At 39.7% G+C, this 24,116-nt stretch overlaps 1 protein-coding gene across 4 annotated transcripts; it reads left to right on the top strand.

Annotated features, from left to right (window-relative positions):
• The first annotated feature begins 3,804 nt into the window (after positions 1-3,804).
• Positions 3,805-23,004, top strand: LOC120046730 (glycine N-acyltransferase-like). 4 transcript variants are annotated; one of them, XM_038992187.1, is made up of 8 exons: positions 3,805-4,589; positions 7,026-7,136; positions 10,098-10,208; positions 17,645-17,755; positions 17,857-17,965; positions 18,668-18,794; positions 20,383-20,579; positions 22,209-23,004. In XM_038992187.1, exons 1-8 carry the CDS (start codon positions 4,488-4,490, stop codon positions 22,415-22,417), a joined length of 1,077 nt encoding a protein of 358 aa, XP_038848115.1. In that variant the 5' UTR covers positions 3,805-4,487; the 3' UTR covers positions 22,418-23,004. The 4 variants fall into 4 exon arrangements, with proteins under 4 accessions (XP_038848115.1, XP_038848116.1, XP_038848117.1 ...); XM_038992188.1 differs by having other exon boundaries at positions 3,808-4,589; positions 7,010-7,136; XM_038992189.1 differs by having other exon boundaries at positions 3,811-4,589; positions 10,082-10,208.
• Positions 23,005-24,116: the final 1,112 nt, after the last annotated feature.

Genomic DNA, 24,116 nt, shown 5'->3' on the forward strand with positions numbered 1-24,116 from the left:
TCCGGAGCTGCCACTCAGTCCGGAGTTGTCCCTCTGTCCTGAGCTACCTCTCTGTCCTTAGCTACCTCTTTGTCCTTAGCTACCTCTTTGTCCTGAGCTACCTCTTTGTCCTGAGCTACCTCTGTGTCCTGAGTTGTCTCCTCTATTGTGGAGGGGCCTTAGTGAGGGTTCCTGGACCATGGTCGGGGGCGAGGGTCGTCACTCAAAGGACGCTAAGGAGGGGGACAAAGACAGTGGTGGAGTGGTGTCCTCGTCCACCGCCGGAGCCGCCACCGCGGACAGATGCCCACCCAGACCCTCCCCTTGAGTTTTAGGGGTGCGCCCGGAGTTCGCACCATGAGGGGGGGGGTTCTGTCACGTTCCTGACCTGTTTTCTGTTGTTTTGGTATGTGTTTAATTGGGCAGGGCGTGAGTTTGGGTGGGTAGTCTATGTTATGTGTTTTCTATGTTGGGTTAATGGGTTGCCTGGTATGGCTCTCAATTAGAGGCAGGTGTTTGGCGTTTCCTCTGATTGAGAGTCATATTAAGGTAGGTGTTTTCACACTGTTTGTTTGTGGGTGGTTGTTTCCTGTGTCAGTGTTTGTTGCACCATACGGGACTGTATCGTGAGTTCGTTTTGTTTGTAGTCAGTACTTGTTCGTTCGTTCTTTTGTTACGTGTAAGTTCGTAGTCCAGGTCTGTTGCCTTCGTTTATTGTTTTGTAGTTTGTTCTAGTGTTTTGTCAGTGTTTCGTCTGTTTGTAATAAATAGTTATGTATTCATCACCCGCTGCGCCTTGGTCTATTCATACACCACCAGATGAACGTTACAGTGACAAATTTAATTACATTTTATTTTATTTTAAATAAATGTGATCGAATAATTATTTCAGCAACCAGCAGTTCATTCGAGTTCAGAATCTTTATTCTTGAGCAAAACAACGGTCAGCAGAACTAAAACCAACTACCCACACAACAGGAACCCACAAACAGGCTGAAATTATACCCTAATTATACCCTATACCCTTGCACAATGGAGTAATAGGCCTACAAAGTAACCAAATCACTTGATTACTTATGCTTTCGACTGTCCCCAAATGGTATAAACTTCGTTAATGTTTAATTTTGAGTCAACTTCGGAGCTATGATTGGATGTGTTACAAGTAAGTATATACTGTAGGTGTGTTTGTTTTAGCTCGCCCGCAGCACCGGTGGGCTACAATAGGCTATATGTCAAAGGTATGCAGTTCGCAGCATGAATCTAAATAAGTGTGTTTGTTTTAGCTCGCCCGCAGCACCGGTGGGCTACAATAGGCTATATGTCAAAGGTATGCAGTTCGCAGCATGAATCTAAATAAGTGTGTTTGTTTTAGAGTCTGCACTTTTGGGAATATTCCATTGTACAAGTTTTCATAAACATTCGACTCCCATCACATAATGACAAAATAACAGACAGGCTTATTGTCAGTGTTGAAAAATTATAGCACAAGTAGGCTAACATATAATAGGTATTTCGAGAACATTCCATTGAATCTAAATACAATAGCCAGTTTCCCACTTCTTTCTGTGGAGACGACCACAGATAGCACTCAGTCAGTCCATCAACACATTATAAAGACGTTATAAGGCATTATACCTATTGTATACCTCATTTATAAATTGATAAAAAGTCAGACAAATGACTACAACAGGCTATATGTCAAAGGTATGCGGTTTGCTGCATGATGGACTGACTGAGTGCTATCTGTGGTCGTCTACACAGAAAGAAGTGGGAAACTGGCTTTTGTATTTAGATTCAATATGAAGGAAAAAGGAAACCGCACACTGCTCTTGATAGTATCACCGATATTTAATAAGCTTACGTATCGGCCTCACGGCCTTCGTCAGAGCTTTTGTGATTTTTTGAAATTTGCACCCTTATGTAGACCTGACCCCACCCACATCCGTTCTACACATCGAAGGGGGTTGGAGGCAAAGGAAAAACAAATAAGTGCTACCAAATATAACAATATGCATTTCATAAATATTACAAAAGTGTATAAATAAGGCGTATTGAACACGTCTGTAAAACCTCAATGAGGACATAGCAAGTTTTCATTAGTCATTGGGTACATCGTACGAAAAACGTCAGAATAATCTACAATAGGCACATATTTCATGTTCAAATTCACAACATAACATACATAGGCATTTCATCATTATGTCCTTTAGGAAATAATGTCTGGAGAGTGAAAATCCAAAAACATTCTCTTTTACTATTATTAATATCCCCTCCCCTGTCTGATATCTTAACTTTCTCTAAACCACAAAATCTAAAGGTGGAAATGTCATGCTTCAGGTCATTGAAATGTACAGCGACTGGATAATCCCTGTCGTTTCTCCTATACAATAGATAGTTATTATGGCATCATGCAGGGGGCACAGGGGCACGTGCACCCTCAGATTTGTCCTATAAAAAAAGATATAGATACTATATGTATGTATATATATATATATTAACTACCGTTCAAAAGTTTGGGGTAACTTAGAAATGTCCTTGTTATTGAAAGAAAAACACATTTTTGGTCAACTAAAATAACATCAAATTGATCAGAAATACAGTGAAGACATTGTTAATGTTGTAAATTACTATTGTAGCTGGAAATAGCAGATTTTTTTATGGAATATCTACATAGGCGTACAGAGATCCATTATCAGCAACTATCACTCCTGTGTTCCAATGCCACATTGTGTTAGCTAATCCAAGTTTATCATTTTAAAAGGCTAATGATCCCCTTTTGCAATTATGTTAGCACAGCTGAAAACTGTTGTTCTGATTAAAGAAGCAATAAACCTGGCCTTCTTTAGACTAGTTGAGTATCTGGAGCATCAGCATTTGTGGGTTCGACTACAGGCTCAAAATGGACAGAAACAAAGTACTTTCTTCTGAAACTCGTCAGTCTATTCTTGTTCTGAGAAGTGAAGGCTATTCCATGTGAGACATTGCCAAGAAACTGAAGATCTCGTACAATGCTGTGTACTACTCCCTTCACAGAACAGCGCAAACTGTCTCTAACCAGAATAGAAAGAGGAGTGGGAGGCCCCGGTGCACAACTAAGCAAGAGGACAAGTACATTAGAGTGTCTAGTTTGAGAAACAGACGCCTCACAAGTCATCAACTGGCAGCTTCATTAAATAGTACCTGCAAAACACCAGTCTCAACGTCAACAGTGAAGAGGCGACACCGGGATGCTGGCCTTCTTGGCAGAGTTCCTCTGTCCATTGTCTGTGTTCTTTTGCCCATCTTAATCTTGTCTTTTTCTTGGCCAGTCTGATATGGCTTTTTCTTTCTCGCCTAGAAGGCCAGCATCCCGGACTTCACTGTTGACGTTGAGACTGGTGTTTTGCAGGTACTATTTAATGATATTGGGCAATTGCAAAACTAAAGTGCTGACGTACAGAGCCAAAACAACAAAACATTTGTCACTGTTCCAATAGTTTTGGAGCTCACTGTATATACAGTCCAATTAATGATAGGAGTACACACACAAAAAACATGTTGTCCATTTAGGCTTAAAAAATATATATTTTTTTTTAAAGAACAAAATAACTTATAGAAATTTTTGATTATTCTTTGTAGGATAACTAGTATACATATATCGATAATTGTGCACATTTTCACCCTAATTGTTAATTTACAAAATATACATGACAGGACTCTCAAGCATTTATGTAATCATTTAAAAAAGCGCATAAAAAGCTTCAGAAAACATAAAGGTCATGTTAACTGACTGATATTATCTCATAGAACAAAACGTATAAAATATCCTAAGCCTAAGCCAGACCTTATTTTCGGCGTTTATCCCAAAACCCAATTCTTTCCCGACTCATTTTCCCCATAGGAATGTCTGAAAGAACCAGAGGTAACTAATTTCTGTTTTTTTGGACTACAACAGTATGAAGACAGGCTAAAACTGTTTCTCCAATATAAATCCCCAATCACGCTGGTAGGAGATGTCATGGCGACGTTGGCTTGCTAAATGTAAGCGTACAAATACGTCATCGGGTCTAACGGTCGTCTTGTGCCAAACTGCGCATATGCACAGACACTCGTTTGATTTAAAGTTGCTTTTGACGAAAATAAAAATGTGTCAGTTTGTCACTTTCACGAAGTTGGAGTAATACCATGTACAACTTCTTATGTCATTGGCTCGAATCTACGTTGTGCCTTTAGCTTTCGAGAAAATTAACAACTAAGGAAGAATCGTTCACTTCTCTCGTTGACTTTCAAACCCCGGCCTGCTCTGTTAAGTTTATGCATAGTTTATATATGTTTGCATAGTGGCCGATGTGAAGTCAATATCCCCTCCCTCGTAACTCCGAAAGTAAAGTACTGAAGGTTGTAAAACTTGTTGAAGTAAAAGTGAAGTGTTCACTATTGCGTAATAAATTCAGGAAGAAATGTAATGATTTACCCGCCTTAGTCTATTTAGCCTATTGTACAGTCGTTCGTTTGTTTAGTGTCAAGTCATGCAAGTGTCAGAACGAGGAACAACCATGGAGCAACTGAATGAAATGCAGCTGAAGACTGTTGAGACCCAACTGAAAGAGCTATTTCCTCAGTCGCAGCAGGTGGGTATTAAGGTAGTATAGTGTGCATTATATTCATTTTTATTATTAAATTATACTTTTTGTGTGAAGTTTATTAAGGCTTAAATGCACTTTAAAAAAAATTGTGATTTGATAATGCAAAGATTATGCTTTTTGGAATAGATTACATTATTATATATTATAACAGAATAACTATTTTTCCTAGAGGAAACTACTTTAGTTGTGGCAAGTCGGATAAGATGTAGCCTAAAGATTTCAAAGATGGAGTAGCAGTCAGACGTCTTTGTCTTTGTTTTGTCTCGTCCCATGTATATATATTTTTATAACTTTTTCTTCTGTTGATATCACAAGTTTACTGGAGAACTGAGACGAAGTAGAGACTCTGGACAGGGTGGATATTCGTATAATAAAAAGCAGTTTTATTCAGAGGTAAAGATATCTGATACAAGCATGCATGGACTCGTTCATTCAGCTCGTAAGGAACCTGCAGACAGAGCCCAGATAACAGAAATACATAGACATTTTATACAGGACAGAAAGTAGGTTGAGTCTGGTAGATCTGTTTTTTCTGGTTGGTCCTGATCAGGTTGTTGTCTTCTCAGATTGGTCCTGATGAGCTGGGCGTCATCCTTCTGAGTCTTACAGCAAAAGTTCTTTGTTACCAAATGTTCAGCTAAAACAGGAGATTAGGTGTGTGCGCAGATGTTCCTATTTAATCAGTGTTTATGAAAGGTTTATGTCAGCCCTCTGTCCTTGGTTATGTGTGTGTCTCATTATCTCGTGAAATGCAGACCCAAGCACTCTTGATCAAGGCCTTTCCTGCCTTATCAGTGTTTATGAAAGGTCTGTGTCAGCCATCTGTCTCTGGGTGTGTGTGGGTCTCAGTTTCTGCTTATGAGTATGTGAGAAATCCTGTTTAAGAAAGAAGTTAGTTATAACAATGTAATAGCAATATGCTTGTGTTATTTGGAATGGTATTTATTACACTTCGCATTCTTTTTAATATTTTTCCTAAACCTCAACTTCAAAATACTCTCCTGCAACCCGCCTCACCCAATGTGGCGTGGATCTGTTTTTTTCCCTAAAGTATTTATATTTTCCTTCGAACTGGAATACCTCAACTGAAGCTAGCTAGCTAACTTTTTTATTTTATTTTTATTAACAGTAACATGCAAAACATAAACATAACAGCCAGAGGGATTCCACAAAGAAATTAGAAAAATTAAAAATAAAAATAAACTATTCCACAGTATATCAATTCAAATACAGACATGTAGTGAATACATTTTTTTGACATTTTGTTTTGTATACATTTTAATGACTCTAAATAGCATTCCACATGAGATACTTTTTTTTTTAGAAAAGTGGCTTTTTCTTCATAAATTTTGATTTGTGTAAGAAACATTTTCCTAATAATTGTTACTTTACAAAATATACATGACAGGACTCTTATAGAGAGAAAGTAATGCTGTCTTTTTGTAGGCACTAACTCTGCCATGGTTCATTGGACAAAGCCTATGGGAATATGAATGGAGTTTTTGTAGGGCTTTTGGATAAACACCGAAAATAAGGTCTGTGGTTAACACAGGCTTAGCAGATCTTATACGTTTTGTTCTGAGATAATCTTAATCAGTGTATGTCACTTTTTGTGAATTTTGAAGCATTTATGTAATCATTTAAAAAAGCACATAAAAAGCTTCAGAAAACATAAAGGTCATGTTAACTGACTGATATTATCTCATAGAACAAAACGTATAAAATATCCTAAGCCTAAGCCAGACCTTATTTTCGGCGTTTATCCCAAAACCCAATTCTTTCCCGACTCATTTTCCCCATAGGAATGTCTGAAAGAACCAGAGGTAACTAATTTCTGTTTTTTTGGACTACAACAGTATGAAGACAGGCTAAAACTGTTTCTCCAATATAAATCCCCAATCACGCTGGTAGGAGATGTCATGGCGACGTTGGCTTGCTAAATGTAAGCGTACAAATACGTCATCGGGTCTAACGGTCGTCTTGTGCCAAACTGCGCATATGCACAGACACTCGTTTGATTTAAAGTTGCTTTTGACGAAAATAAAAATGTGTCAGTTTGTCACTTTCACGAAGTTGGAGTAATACCATGTACAACTTCTTATGTCATTGGCTCGAATCTACGTTGTGCCTTTAGCTTTCGAGAAAATTAACAACTAAGGAAGAATCGTTCACTTCTCTCGTTGACTTTCAAACCCCGGCCTGCTCTGTTAAGTTTATGCATAGTTTATATATGTTTGCATAGTGGCCGATGTGAAGTCAATATCCCCTCCCTCGTAACTCCGAAAGTAAAGTACTGAAGGTTGTAAAACTTGTTGAAGTAAAAGTGAAGTGTTCACTATTGCGTAATAAATTCAGGAAGAAATGTAATGATTTACCCGCCTTAGTCTATTTAGCCTATTGTACAGTCGTTCGTTTGTTTAGTGTCAAGTCATGCAAGTGTCAGAACGAGGAACAACCATGGAGCAACTGAATGAAATGCAGCTGAAGACTGTTGAGACCCAACTGAAAGAGCTATTTCCTCAGTCGCAGCAGGTGGGTATTAAGGTAGTATAGTGTGCATTATATTCATTTTTATTATTAAATTATACTTTTTGTGTGAAGTTTATTAAGGCTTAAATGCACTTTAAAAAAAATTGTGATTTGATAATGCAAAGATTATGCTTTTTGGAATAGATTACATTATTATATATTATAACAGAATAACTATTTTTCCTAGAGGAAACTACTTTAGTTGTGGCAAGTCGGATAAGATGTAGCCTAAAGATTTCAAAGATGGAGTAGCAGTCAGACGTCTTTGTCTTTGTTTTGTCTCGTCCCATGTATATATATTTTTATAACTTTTTCTTCTGTTGATATCACAAGTTTACTGGAGAACTGAGACGAAGTAGAGACTCTGGACAGGGTGGATATTCGTATAATAAAAAGCAGTTTTATTCAGAGGTAAAGATATCTGATACAAGCATGCATGGACTCGTTCATTCAGCTCGTAAGGAACCTGCAGACAGAGCCCAGATAACAGAAATACATAGACATTTTATACAGGACAGAAAGTAGGTTGAGTCTGGTAGATCTGGTTTTTCTGGTTGGTCCTGATCAGGTTGTTGTCTTCTCAGATTGGTCCTGATGAGCTGGGCGTCATCCTTCTGAGTCTTACAGCAAAAGTTCTTTGTTACCAAATGTTCAGCTAAAACAGGAGATTAGGTGTGTGCGCAGATGTTCCTATTTAATCAGTGTTTATGAAAGGTTTATGTCAGCCCTCTGTCCTTGGTTATGTGTGTGTCTCATTATCTCGTGAAATGCAGACCCAAGCACTCTTGATCAAGGCCTTTCCTGCCTTATCAGTGTTTATGAAAGGTCTGTGTCAGCCATCTGTCTCTGGGTGTGTGTGGGTCTCAGTTTCTGCTTATGAGTATGTGAGAAATCCTGTTTAAGAAAGAAGTTAGTTATAACAATGTAATAGCAATATGCTTGTGTTATTTGGAATGGTATTTATTACACTTCGCATTCTTTTTAATATTTTTCCTAAACCTCAACTTCAAAATACTCTCCTGCAACCCGCCTCACCCAATGTGGCGTGGATCTGTTTTTTTCCCTAAAGTATTTATATTTTCCTTCGAACTGGAATACCTCAACTGAAGCTAGCTAGCTAACTTTTTTATTTTATTTTTATTAACAGTAACATGCAAAACATAAACATAACAGCCAGAGGGATTCCACAAAGAAATTAGAAAAATTAAAAATAAAAATAAACTATTCCACAGTATATCAATTCAAATACAGACATGTAGTGAATACATTTTTTTGACATTTTGTTTTGTATACATTTTAATGACTCTAAATAGCATTCCACATGAGATACTTTTTTTTTTAGAAAAGTGGCTTTTTCTTCATAAATTTTGATTTGTGTAAGAAACATTTTCCTAATAATTGTTACTTTACAAAATATACATGACAGGACTCTTATAGAGAGAAAGTAATGCTGTCTTTTTGTAGGCACTAACTCTGCCATGGTTCATTGGACAAAGCCTATGGGAATATGAATGGAGTTTTTGTAGGGCTTTTGGATAAACACCGAAAATAAGGTCTGTGGTTAACACAGGCTTAGCAGATCTTATACGTTTTGTTCTGAGATAATCTTAATCAGTGTATGTCACTTTTTGTGAATTTTGAAGCATTTATGTAATCATTTAAAAAAGCACATAAAAAGCTTCAGAAAACATAAAGGTCATGTTAATTGACTGATATTATCTCATAGAACAAAACGTATAAAATATCCTAAGCCTGTGTTAACCTCAGACCTTATTTTCGGCGTTTATCCCAAAACCCAATTCTTTCCCGACTCATTTTCCCCATAGGAATGGCTGAAAGAACCAGAGGTAACTCATTTCTGTTTTTTTTGGACTACAACAGTATGAAGACAGGCTAAAACTGTTTCTCCAATATAAATCCCCAATCACGCTGGTAGGAGATGTCATGGCGACGTTGGCTTGCTAAATGTAAGCGTACAAATACGTCATCGGGTCTAACGGTCGTCTTGTGCCAAACTGCGCATATGCACAGACACTCGTTTGATTTAAAGTTGCTTTTGACGAAAATAAAAATGTGTCAGTTTGTCACTTTCACGAAGTTGGAGTAATACCATGTACAACTTCTTATGTCATTGGCTCGAATCTACGTTGTGCCTTTAGCTTTCGAGAAAATTAACAACTAAGGAAGAATCGTTCACTTCTCTCGTTGACTTTCAAACCCCGGCCTGCTCTGTTAAGTTTATGCATAGTTTATATATGTTTGCATAGTGGCCGATGTGAAGTCAATATCCCCTCCCTCGTAACTCCGAAAGTAAAGTACTGTAAGAAATTGTAATAGATACTTGAAACTTGTTATAACAACTTCTCAACATAAGCTATTCTTTGCACAACATGCACCCACCCCCTCTTTTCTCTTAGACACATTCTGCTCTCATCAGATACCAACCACAGACACACACACCCACACCCAGAACAGGCCCCTGCAACAACAACACGCACACACATTCTTTTCAAGGTTGGGACTCGAAGACAAAGAACAATGTTAAGAGCCAATGGAACGTCGACACCAGGCCCGAACAGGACTACCCACGACCCAGATCGACCAATCCGACGAACAGACTCCCAGAATATACCTACGTCATTTTACTGTATAAAATATAATGCACATCATGTTTCGGGGCTCTCTTCTGCTAGTTCCCTCTGAGCTAAACGAACGAGCCCGTGCACGCTTTCCCAGATATCTTTACCTCTGAATAAACTGCCTTTACTATACCTTATCCACCTCGTCCAGCGTCTCAACTTGGTCTCATTTCTCTAGTAACGATTCATCAACAGTACTGAAGGTTGTAAAACTTGTTGAAGTAAAAGTGAAGTGTTCACTATTGCGTAATAAATTCAGGAAGAAATGTAATGATTTACCCGCCTTAGTCTATTTAGCCTATTGTACAGTCGTTCGTTTGTTTAGTGTCAAGTCATGCAAGTGTCAGAACGAGGAACAACCATGGAGCAACTGAATGAAATGCAGCTGAAGACTGTTGAGACCCAACTGAAAGAGCTATTTCCTCAGTCGCAGCAGGTGGGTATTAAGGTAGTATAGTGTGCATTATATTCATTTTTATTATTAAATTATACTTTTTGTGTGAAGTTTATTAAGGCTTAAATGCACTTTTAAAAAATTGTGATTTGATAATGCAAAGATGATGCTTTTTGGAATAGATTACATTATTATATATTATAACAGAATAACTATTTTTCCTAGAGGAAACTACTTTAGTTGTGGCAAGTCGGATAAGATGTAGCCTAAAGATTTCAAAGATGGAGTAGCAGTCAGATGTCTTTGTCTTTGTTTTGTCTCGTCCCATGTATATATATTTTTATAACTTTTTCTTCGCATTCTTTTTAATATTTCTCCTAAACCTCAACTTAAAAATACTCTCCTGCAACCCGCCTCACCCAATGTGGCGTGGATCTGTTTTTTTCCCTAAAGTATTTATATTTTCCTTCGAACTGGAATACCTCAACTGAAGCTAGCTAGCTAACTTTTTTATTTTATTTTTATTAACAGTAACATGCAAAACATAAACATAACAGCCAGAGGGATTCCACAAAGAAATTAGAAAAATTAAAAATAAAAATAAACTATTCCACAGTATATCAATTCAAATACAGACATGTAGTGAATACATTTTTTTGACATTTTGTTTTGTATACATTTTAATGACTCTAAATAGCATTCCACATGAGATACTTTTTTTTTTAGAAAAGTGGCTTTTTCTTCATAAATTTTGATTTGTGTAAGAAACATTTTCCTAATAATTGTTACTTTACAAAATATACATGACAGGACTCTTATAGAGAGAAAGTAATGCTGTCTTTTTGTAGGCACTAACTCTGCCATGGTTCATTGGACAAAGCCTATGGGAATATGAATGGAGTTTTTGTAGGGCTTTTGGATAAACACCGAAAATAAGGTCTGTGGTTAACACAGGCTTAGCAGATCTTATACGTTTTGTTCTGAGATAATCTTAATCAGTGTATGTCACTTTTTGTGAATTTTGAAGCATTTATGTAATCATTTAAAAAAGCACATAAAAAGCTTCAGAAAACATAAAGGTCATGTTAACTGACTGATATTATCTCATAGAACAAAACGTATAAAATATCCTAAGCCTGTGTTAACCTCAGACCTTATTTTCGGCGTTTATCCCAAAACCCAATTCTTTCCCGACTCATTTTCCCCATAGGAATGTCTGAAAGAACCAGAGGTAACTAATTTCTGTTTTTTTGGACTACAACAGTATGAAGACAGGCTAAAACTGTTTCTCCAATATAAATCCCCAATCACGCTGGTAGGAGATGTCATGGCGACGTTGGCTTGCTAAATGTAAGCGTACAAATACGTCATCGGGTCTAACGGTCGTCTTGTGCCAAACTGCGCATATGCACAGACACTCGTTTGATTTAAAGTTGCTTTTGACGAAAATAAAAATGTGTCAGTTTGTCACTTTCACGAAGTTGGAGTAATACCATGTACAACTTCTTATGTCATTGGCTCGAATCTACGTTGTGCCTTTAGCTTTCGAGAAAATTAACAACTAAGGAAGAATCGTTCACTTCTCTCGTTGACTTTCAAACCCCGGCCTGCTCTGTTAAGTTTATGCATAGTTTATATATGTTTGCATAGTGGCCGATGTGAAGTCAATTTCCCCTCCCTCGTAACTCCGAAAGTAAAGTACTATTTCTTCAGAGAAGGTTTTGTAAAATTCAGATGTTAATCCATCACAACCTGGAGATTTGTTATTTTTTAACTGAGCAATCCCGTACTGGATGTCCATAATGGATAAATCTTGACAGCAAGACCGATTGAATTCTCCACTAACCGAATTAACATTCTCTATAGAATCAAGGAGATCCTTAGTCACCCAAATTGTTATCTAAGGAGTAAAGATTCTCATAAAATTTAGTGGTAAAGTCTGATAACAACTCTCTATCCTCAGTGGTAACCCCATTAATCTTAAATTTCCTTAAGTGTGTTGAGTTCCCTTCTCCTCTTTTCCAAATTAAAAAAGTATCAAATGTTCTTTTAACCTTTTTCAAGCCATTGTTTTCTGGATCTTATGAAAGCTCCTCCAGCCTTTTCCTCATACAATGTATCTACTTGATTCTGTAAATCATTTAATTTAGCTTTCTCGTTAAGATCAAGATGCTCAATCTCTGCAATATCCGCAATTGTCTTAGAGAGTTCAGCTACCTCACATCTCCTTCTTAAAGCAAGCCGTTTTCCATAAGTAATACAGGCTGAGCGGATTTTAAATTTCAGCAGTTCCCAATATTTCCCAAATTCTGCATTAGATGTAGATAAAATCCAGTAAACAGAAATTAGATTCTTAATCACATTTTTTAAATCATCATGCAATAACAATGAGTTATTTAATTTCCAATAACCACCCAAGTATTTCTTACCATCATTCTTGTAATGCTTTGTAGGTTAGCAGTAAAACCTTGAAATCAGTCCTTGCCTTAACAGGAAGCCAGTGTAGGGAGGCTAGCACTGGAGTAATATGATCACATTTTTTGGTTTTAGTCAGGATTCTAGCAGACGTATTTAGCACTAACTGAAGTTTATTTAGTGCTTTATCCGGGTACCCGGAAAGTAGAGCATTGCAGTAGTCTAACCTAGAAGTAACAAAAGCATGGCATAATTTTTCGGCATAATTTTTGGACAGAAAGTTTTTGATTTTTGCAATGTTACGTAGATGGAAAAAAGCTGTCCTTGAAACAGTCTTGATATGTTCGTCAAAAGAGAGATCAGGGTCCAGAGTAACGCCGAGGTCCTTCACAGTTTTATTTGAGACGACTGTACAACCATCAAGATTAATTGTCAGATTCAACAGAAGATCTCTTTGTTTCTTGGGACCTAGAACAAGCATCTCTGTTTTGTCTGAGTTTAAAAGTAGAAAGTTTGCAGCCATCCACTTCCTTATGTCTGAAACACAGGCTTCTAGCGAGGGCCATTTTGGGGCTTCACCATGTTTCATTGAAATAAACAGCTGTGTGTCATCCACATAGCAGTGAAAGTTAACATTATGTTTTCAAATGACATCCCCAAGAGGTAAAATATATAGTGAAAACAATAGTGGTCCTAAAACGGAACCTTGAGGAACACCTAAATTTACAGTTGATTTGTCAGAGGACAAACCATTCACAGAGACAAACTGATATCTTTCCGACAGATAAGCGCTCTTGCATGACGGTCTTCTACTGTGCAGTGCATTTCTCAGAAGTAGCAGTGTTTGCAAGTTTAAGCTCTTCGATACTCTTGTATGCATGATTCAGAGAGGTCTCGAGGTCAACAATTTTTGATGTGTTTTCGCGTATCCTTTTCTCCAGACCATCGGCTCTTTCGTTTATCTTTGCAGAGACAGCATCGATTATGTTGACCTGTAGTTCGCGCAAAGACAATTCTTTCTGTGTCTTTTTGGGTGCGGGACTATTGACTGGATTTTCAGAATCAACCGAATGTCCAGATTCCTCCATTTCTTCTCCTGAGGAGTCAGGTGGCGGTTTTTCTCCAATGTATGAGTGCTCAGCTAGCAACTGCCTTCTCCTCCCTTTGCTCTTTCGCACATTCTTTTCTGCCATTTCTCAAAATTTCTGATCAAATAACGGTCAACTAAGCGTTGTTCTCTATTGTGTTAACTATAAGCCAAGTTCTGTTACATTTAAGTAAGTTTAGGAGGGATAAAAGTTAAGGTTACTCGGAGCAAGCTAAAATCTCGTCTGCACTCGCCGCCATATTCAGCAGCCCAGCTAGCTAACTAGCTACCAGCTATCAGCTATCAGTCAGCTAACCACTGCTAGCGGTCATCAGCTAACCTTTAGCTCAGAAAGCTCTCGCCAGTTCGTACAACGCGTTTCAAACCAGAGCATACGGATCTATTTTTCTCTCCATATCCCTGGATTCCTACCGCAAACTCTGAACCCTTTCATCTGGATCATGGCAGCTAGATAACCGCAACCCAGGTTGACTACTCCTGGCTAACGCTTCCGTCCCGGAGCAAGCACCAACTAGCCTGGAGCTAGCCCATGCTAGACCCATCTCTCGGCTAGGGCTCCTGGGCTACTCCTGAAGCCCACTCCTCGGCTACAATATCCGGACCCCTTCTACTGCCGATACGGGGCACGGAACCCCGCCGATCCTTCACGACTGGAATACCAACATAATCTGTCCGAGGATCCCAACAGGCCCCTCAGGCGCGCCGTCCCCTGAAGGCCCATTCTGCTAACCACGGCCTGGTAGCTATCTAGAGCATATTGGACTGTTAGCTGATCCATCGGCCAGTTTCTTGGACCACTATACCCATTTTGCCAATTGGACTTGGATCCCTCTGCTACTTGGAACGCTACTAATTCCACGACTGGTCTATCGACGTCACCGCACGAGGAGGCAAAAACAGACTTTCCCCCATCGCGACGTCCCTCTAAGGCCCTTATGCTAGCTCGCTAGCCCCGGCCTGCTAACTGCTAGCTTGCTAGCCCCGGCCTACTAACTGTCTGAATCGCCGTGTCCCCAGCCAGCCCAACCACTCACTGGACCCATACGATCACTTGGCTACGCATGCCTCTCCCTAATATCAATATGCCTTGTCCATTACTGTCCTGGTTAGTGAGTACTGTCTTATTTTACTGTAGAGCCTATAGTCCTGCTCAATATGCCTTAACCAACCATGTTGTTCCACCTCCCACATATGCGATGACATCACCTGGTTTATACATCTCTAGAGACTATATCTTTCTCATCATTACTCAATGCCTAGGTTTACCTCCAATGTACTCTCTTCCTACCATACCTTTGTCTGTACATTATGCCTTTAATCTATGCTATCGTGCCCAGAAACCTGCTCCCTTTACTCTCTGTTCTGAACGTGCTAGACGGCCAGTTCTTATAGCCTTTAGCCGTACCGTTATCCTACTTCTCATCTTTTCCTCTGGTGATGTAGAGGTTAATCCAGGAGCTGCAGTGCCTAGCTCCACTCCTACTCCCCAGGTGCTCTCATTTGTTGACTTCTGTAACCGTAAGAGCCTTGGTTTCATGCATGTTAACATTAGAAGCCTACTCCCTACTGCTTCAGCACATTCTGCCAACCCGGATGTCTTAGCCGTGTCTGAATCCTGGCTTTGGAAAACCACCAAAAACCCTGAAATTTCCATCACGAACTATAAAATGTTCTGCCAAGATAGAACTGCCAAAGAGGGCGGTGTTGCAATCTACTGCAGAGATAGCCTGCAGACTTCTGTCTTACTATCCAGGTCTGTGTCCAAACAATTTGAGCTTCTACTTTTAAAAATTCACCTTTCCAGTAACAAGTGTCTCATTGTTGCCGCTTGCTATAGACCACCCTCTGCCCCCAGCTGTGCCCTGGACACCATATGTGAATTGATTGCCCCCCGTGTATCTTCTGAGCTCGTGCTGCTAGGTGACCTAAACTGGGACATGCTTAACACCCCGGCCATTCTACAATCTAAACTTGATGCCCTCAATCTCACACAAATGATCAACGAACCTACCAGGTACAACCCCAAATCCGTAAACACGGGCACCCTCATAGATATCATCCTAACGAACTCGCCCTCCAAATACACCTCTGCTGTTTTCAACCAGGATCTCAGCGATCACTGCCTCATTGCGGTCGAACGACCACCTCTCATCACTGTCAAACGCTCCCTAAAACACTTCAGCAAACAGGCCTTTCTAATCGACCTGGCCGGGGTATCCTGGAATGACATTGACCTCATCCCGTCAGTAGATGATGCCTGGTTATTCTTTAAAAGTGCCTTCCTCACAATCTGAAATAAGCATGTTCCATTTAAAAACATTGGAACTAGGAATAGATATGACAGTTCCCTAGATGCCTCCTTTAGAAAACAAAGTATGAACTCTATCCCTGTTTGATATAAATGAAATACTCAATATATGTTGTCTAGCATTTGTATCTGTAGTATATATATATATATGTCAATATGTTTGTCCTGTGTGGCTCAGTTGGTAGAGCATGGCACTTGCAACACCAGGGTTGTAGGTTCAATTCCCACGGGGGTGCAATACAGTAAAAAAGATACAAAAAATGTATCCACTCAAGTTTCTCTGGATGAGAGCTAAATATGTACAGTGGGGAGAACAAGTATTTGATACACTGATGATTTTGCAGGTTTTCCTACTTACAAAGCATGTAGAGGTCTGTAATTTTTTTGGATAATAAAATGCAAATGAATTACTTAAAAATCATACAATGTGATTTTCTGGATTTTTGTTTTAGATTCCGTCTCTCACAGTTGAAGTGTACCTATGATAAAAATGACAGACCTCTACATGCTTTGTAAGTAGGAAAATCTGCAAAATCGGCAGTGTATCAAATACTTGTTCTCCCCACTGTAAATGTTGCTGTTATACACCGAGTATACAAAACATTAGGAACACCTTCCTAATATTGAGCTGCCATCAGAACAACCTCAATTCATCAGGGAAAGCATTCCACAGGGATGATGGCCCATGTCGACTCCACACAGGACTTCAAACAACTTGACACAGTTGGCTGAATGTCCACAGCGTTGCAGTTCTTGACACACTCAAACCGGTGCGCCTGGCACCTACTGCCATATCCTGTTCAAAGGCATCTTTTGTCTTTCCCATTCACCCTCTGAATGGCACACATGCACAATCCATGTCTCAATTATGTCAAGGCTTAAAAATACTTATTTAATGTGTCTCCTCCCCTTCATCTACACTGATTGAAGTGGATTTAACAAGCGACATCAATAATGGATCATAGCTTTCACCTCGTCAGTCGATGTCATGGAAAGAGCAGGTGTTCCTGATGTTTTGTACACTCAGTGTATGTTTTAATATATCCTTTTTATATATTTATTCATTTTATTTCACCTTTATTTAACTAGGTAGGCTAGTTGAGAACAAGTTCTCATTTGCAACTGCGACTTGGCCAAGAAAAATCTAAGCAGTGTGACACATACAACAACACAGAGTTACACATGGAATAAACAAACATACAATCAATAATACAGAAGAAAAATATATTTACAGCATGTGCAAATGAGGTAGGATAAGAGAGTTAAGGCAATAAATAGGCTATGGTGGCAAATTAATTACAATATAGCAATTAAACACTAAATGGTAGGGTGTGCAGAAGATGAATGTGCAAGTTGAGATACTGGGGTGCAAAGGAGCAAGATAAATAAATAAATACAGTATGGGGATGAGGTAGATTGTATGGGCTAGATTGTATGGGCCTTAGCTTTCCTAACTGCCTGTGTATATTGGTTCCTAACTTCCCTGAAAAGTTGCATATCACGGGGGCTATTTGATGCTAATGCAGAACGCCACAGGATGTTTTTGTGCTGATCAAGGGCAGACAGGTCTGGAGTGAACCAAGGGCTAAGGTACATGTCCAATTTTATCTGTAGTGTCTAATGGTTATTTCTGCCTTGTCTGTCAAGGTTTATGGTTACATTTTCCAGATGAACAGAGTTATGGCTGACCCGATTCAGGTTTTTGTGGACCACTGGCCAGAATTCAATGTCATTCTCTGCAAACCACCATATGAGAAGGTAACATTAGATAAATTCATAAAGATACACTTGTCCCAAACTTAATTAATAGAAATAATGTGTATTTTGTTGTCTCAACTCCTCATTTGCCCATTTTGCAGGAGGGGGACCTTTTTAAAGACACATGTGTTTTTACTAAAGATGAAGCTTCTTTTAGGAATATCCTTGGAGAGAACAACATAATTGACTGGACAAAGTTCCTATGTTTAGGTAATTACACTGTAATTACAGTACCTGCCACTTGCACTTTGCCTGCTTGCCCCACCCTCCTCTGTCTCTTGTTTCTCTTTCCTAAAACTAAAGTAAGTTTCTCTCTCTCTCTCCTAAAACCATCACCCATGGACCTTAAAATGCATGTACCATGTTGAGAATTCCCCATTCGGAGTGTAACGCCATCTTTAGCTCTCTCAAGCGCCCCCAAACTGAGCTCTGGTTCAGGTCATTATTGCACCTTCCTCTACTAACATAGTGGAGGAACGTGCACCAACAACATGGACCAGAGCTACCCACAAACTCAGCCTTGCCCTGCTGCAGCAAATAGCAGGGCCATAAAACAGGGGATGGTGAGCTCCCCATTGTGTTTTATTCATTTAACCTATTGCTTTATCCAGGAAGTCCCATTGAGGTCAGAAGACCTCTTTTACAAGTAAAGAAAGACCTGGGCTGTATGTATAAAGCTTGCCAGAGTAGGAGTGTTGATCTAGGATCAGTTTTGCATAATTATGAAGAAGGAGGAACTGTTCCTAGATCAGCACTCCTATTCTGAGACGCTTGATAGATACGGCCCCTGGTGTCTCTGGTTGTCTCTAGACTGCTGGGATCTGGGGTGGTTTCATTAGTCACACACCATATAGCACAAAGTTCAATTTCGTAGAAGTTGTTTGCCAACATTACAGCCCTCTGCTATTTTAGGCACCAGTCTTTGCTATGAGGAGATGGTGATGGCGGTGGCTTCTGAGAGAAAGGTGCCAGTGAATAAAGTGTCTGTGTGTCACATGATGATGCTCCAGGATCCATCCCGCCTTCCACCTGTAGAAAGGTATGATGGGCTCAGCTCGATTCATTTTACCATGGGGTAGAGACATTTTTGCAATTTTAAAGCTTATTTTCTGCAATTCTACACATTTTACCATGACTTATGCAATGTTCTTATGATATCTGAGTGTCACATTCAAACAAAATCAATGGCAAGTGCACTGCATGCATGGGCGGTACCATTGCTGACATGGGCTACTTGAGTGACTGTCAGTGACTAACATAGAGGAAAACTGAGGATGCACTATACCAAATTTAAAATCTAATTTTATTGGTCGCGTACACAGATTTGCATTTGTTATAGCAGGTGTAGTGAAATGCTTGTATTACCAGCTCCAACAGTGCAGTAGAATGTCTAGCAAATTCAATACACAAATAATAAAACAATCTTAACAAGAAATGAGAACAAGTACAATTAAAAATCCAAAGTAGATACTATATTAGAGTGAGCGATGTAAAAATCCAGAATATAAATACATGATGTGTATAGACAGTATATCATTTGGAAAAGAAAATGGTAGGTACAGTAGTAGGTATATTAGGATGAGCTATGTGGAGAATACAGTATACATACACAGTGAGTAAACAACAGTATATTAAAAAGTAAATGAAGTGACCAGTGTTAAATGTCTCTATATACATGGAGCATTAGTCTCAAGGTGCAGGGCAGAATACCGGGCAAGTATCCGACTAGTGATGACTGTTCAACAGTCTGATGGCCTGGAGATAATATACTGTACTCTATACCATCTACTGCATCTTGCCTATGCCGTTCGGCCATCACTCATTCATATATTCTTTATGTACATATTCTTATTCATTCCTTTACTGTCACGTCCTGACCATAGTGCTTATGTGTTTTGCTTGTTTTAGTGTTGGTCAGGACGTGAGCTGCGTGGGAATTCTATGTTGTGTGTCTAGTTTGTCTGTTTCTGTGTTCAGCCTAATATGGTTCTCAATCAGAGGCAGCTGTTAATCGTTGTCCCTGATTGAGAATCATATATAGGTGGCTTGTTTTGTGTTGGGATTTTGTGGGTGGTTGTTTCCTGTGTCAGTGTTTGTGCCACACGGGACTGTGACGGTTGGTTCGTTTGTTGTTTTTGTATTTTGTCTAGTTTTCGTGTTATTAAATCATGGAAACTTACCACGCTGTACATTGGTCCTCCGATCCTTCTCGCCTCTCCTCGTCCGATGAGGAGGACGACTTAGACTGCCGTTACATTTACATTTGTGTGTATAAGGTAGTTGTTGTGAAATTGTTAGGTTAGATATTACTGCACGGTCAGAACTAGAAGCACAATCATTTCGCTACACTCGCATTAACATCTGCTTAACATGTCTATGTGACAAATAAAATTTGATTTGAGATAGAAGCAGTATTTCAGTCCCAGCTCTGATGCACCTGCTAGATGGTAGCAGAGTGAATGGACCATGGCTCGGGTGGCTTAGGTCCTTAATGATAAGTGAACCTTGTGTATTCTACTTTTCTAACTCTCAACGGTAATTTGAGACCCCGACGGAGTTACCCCGAGCGGCCGCTATACGCTATCTATCTCACACCTCTCTTCTTTCTTTCCTTCTCAAATCCACAGTGCAATTGAATCAATGATATCCTCACTGGACGAATCCCACTCTGATATAGTTAACAAAACCTGGAAGTTCGGGAACACGGAGAACAGTTTCCAGATGATCCGGAGCATGATCCGGCACTACCCGTCTTGCTGTGTGCTGGATGCAGAGAGCCAGCAGCCCATAGCCTGGGTTCTGACCTATCCCTCCTCTGCCATGGGTATGTGGAATATCTACGGTGCTTTCAGAAAGTATTTACACCCTTTGACTTTTTCCACATTTTGTTGTGTTATAAAGTGGGATTACAATGGATTTAATTGTCATTTTTTGTCAATAATCTACACAAAATACTCCAACGTCAAAGTGGAAGAAAATATGTCTAACATTTGTAAAAAAATTATGAAAAATAAAACACTAATATATCTTGATTAGATATGTAAGTATTCAACCCCCTGAGTCAATAAATGTTTCTGGGAAAGTCTCTGAGCTTTCCACACCTGGATTGTGCAATATTTCCCCATTTTATTATTTTCAAAATTCTTCGAGCTCTGTCAAATTGGTTTCCTAATATTATTTTTTTCAGGTCTTGCCATAGATTTTCAAGTAGATTTAAGTCAAAACTAACTCGGGCACTCAAGAACATTCAATGTCTTCTTGGTAAGCAACTCCAGTGTAGATTTGGTGTTGTGTTTTAGGTTATTGTCTTGCTGAAAGGTGAATTAATCTCCCAGTGTCTGGTGGACAGCAGACTAAACCAGGTTTTCCTCTAGGATTTTGCCTGTGCTTAGCTACATCCGTTTCATTTGTATCCTGAAAACCTCCCCTCTCCTTAATGATTACAAGCATACCCATAGCATGATGCAGCCACCACTATGGTTTAATCTGTGTTTGAAATTCACTGCTCGACTGAGGGACCTTCAGATAATTCTATGTGTGGGGTACAGAGATGAGGTAGTCATTAAAAAATAATGTTTAACATTATTATTGCACACAGAGTGAGTTCATACAACTTATGTGACTTGTAATTTTTGCTCCTGAACTAATTTAGGCTTTCTTTAACAAAGGAGTTAAATGTATTGACTCAATACATTTATTTAAATGTATTTATCCCTTATTTTACCAGGTAAGTTGACTGAACACATTCTCATTTACAGCAACGACCTGGGAATAGTTACAAAGGAGAGGAGGGGGGATCAATGAGCCAATTGTAAGCTGGGGATGATTAGGTGGCCAAGATGGTATGAAGGCCAGATGGGGAATTTAGTCAGGACACAGGGGTTGACACCCCTTACACTCACGATAAGTGCCATGGGCTCTTTAGTGACCACAGAGTCAGGACACCCGTTTGACTTCCCATCCGAAAGACAGCACCCTACACAGGGCAATGTCCCCAATCACTGCCCTGGAGCATTGGGATATTTTTTTTAGACCAGAGGAAAGGGTCACTCCTACTGGCACTCCAACACCACTTCCAGGGACTGACCAGGACTAACCCTGCTTAGCTTCAGAAGCAAGCCAGCAGTGGGATGCAGGGTGGTGTGCTGCTGGCCATTTCAGCCTTTCATTTTTTATTAATTTGTAAACATTTAAAAAAACATTAGTCCACTTTGACATTGTGGGGTATTATGTGTATGACAGTGACACAACTCAATTTAATACATTTGAAATTCCGGTTGTAACACAACAAAATATGGAAAAAGTTAAAGGGTGTGAATACTTTCCGAAGGCACTGTACACAGCTCTCACTTGAACAGGACTAAGGAATGCTTTTATACATTTTACATGTCCCTCCTTATTTTGGGCGCACTGGGAAACAATTACCAAAACAATGGTTCCTACCCCATCACAGGTATGTTGTACACCCTGCAGGAGCACAGAGGACAGGGCCTGGCCAAAGCCCTGGTCAGCAGCATGTCCAGGAGACTCTATTCTCAGGGCTTCCCAGTGTACTGCTTCGTTGAGGAGGAGAATACACTGTCCTACAGCCTCTACACCAACCTGGGCTTTACTGAGGACCCTCAATACAGGGCTGCATGGTTTGACTTTAACAGTTTGTGATTAAGGTCTTGCATAGAGATCAATGTTGACATTAAAAGCTATGCTATTATCTCCAAAAAAGAAGACAGTGTGTGAAGAGATCAAATCATTGCAGGATGGACTTTGAGCAAATATTACACTGAACAGTTATTAAATGTATCTTATCTATGCACACGATTCAAATACCTTAGAGACTGGCAACGATTCCATTATTTTACATTTAGTGACTATCTTATTCAGAGCAACTTACAGTAGTGAGTGCTTACATTTTTTTTACTGGTCCCCTGTGGGAGTCTAACCCACAACCCTGTCGTTGGAAGCGCCATGCTCTACCAACTGAGCCACACGGTACCCTGTGATGTTTTTTTCTCCAGGCTTATTTTCAGTGTGGTGTAATTAGAATGCCACAGTAAAATATGCTAATTGTATTCTGAGCTATAACACTTCATCCGTGTTGTTTAGATTTCTGATTCCAAATGTTAATTTAAAACCTCAAATGAGGGAATGTTTACAAAAACAAAACAAAAAATAGAAAAATAAATATAATTAAACTCAACAAAAAAAGAAACGTCCCTTTTTCAGGACCCTGTCTTTCAAAGACAACAACACCTGCACAGGATCGGTACATCTGAAAATCACACCTGCGGGACAGGTACAGGATGGCAACAACAACTGCCCGAGTTACACCAGGAACGCACAATCCCTCCATCAGTGCTCAGACTGTACACAATAGGCTGAGAACGTCGCCTATGGGCACAAACCCATCATCGCTGGACCAGACAGGACTGGCAAAAAGTGCTCTTCACTGACAAGGCGCGGTTTTGTTTCACCAGGGGTGATGGTCGGATTCGCGTTTATCGTCGAAGGAATAAGCGTTACACCGAGGCCTGTACTCTGGAATGGGATCGATTTGGAGGTGGATGCTCCGTCATGGTCTGGGGCGGTGTGTCACAGCATCATCGCACTGAGCTTGTTGTCATTGCAGGCAATCTCAACGCTATGCGTTACAGGGAAGACATCCTCCTCCCTCATGTGGTACCCTTCCTGCAGGCTCATCCTGACATGACCCTCCAGCATGACAATGCCACCAGCCATACTGCTCGTTCTGTGTGTGATTTCCTGCAAGACAGGAGTGTCAATGTTCTGCCATAGCCAGCGAAGAGCCCGGATTTCAATCCCATTGAGCACGTCTAGGACCTGTTGGATCGGAGGGTGTGGGCTAGGGCCATTCCCCCCAGAAATGTCCTGGAACATGCAGGTGCCTTGGTGGAAGAGTGGGGTAACATCTCACAGCAAGAACTGGCAAATCTGGTGCAGTCCATGAGGAGAAGATGCACTGCAGTACTTAATGCAGATGGTGGCCATACCAGATACTGACTGTTACCCCCCTTTGTTCAGGGAGACATTATTCAATTTCTGTTAGTCACATGTCTGTAGAACTTGTTCAGTTTATGTCTCAGTTGTTGGATCTTGTTATGTTCATACAAATATTTACACATGTTAAGTTTGCTGAAAATAAACGCAGTTGATAGTAAGAGGACGTTTCTGTTTTTGCTGAGTTTATATAGTGTAAAACATGACAGAAACTATTTCTTATTCATCTTTGTTTAGTACTGAACTTCACAGGCTGATACTACCAAAGTGGTTAGAGTTCCTCAGAAGTGAAAAGCAAAAAAAAAAACTCAACATTTAGACTAGAGGAAAGGTTGTTCAAGACAAC

This window comes from Salvelinus namaycush, chromosome 4 (genome assembly GCF_016432855.1).
Source record: "Salvelinus namaycush isolate Seneca chromosome 4, SaNama_1.0, whole genome shotgun sequence".
Lineage (NCBI taxonomy): Eukaryota > Metazoa > Chordata > Actinopteri > Salmoniformes > Salmonidae > Salvelinus > Salvelinus namaycush.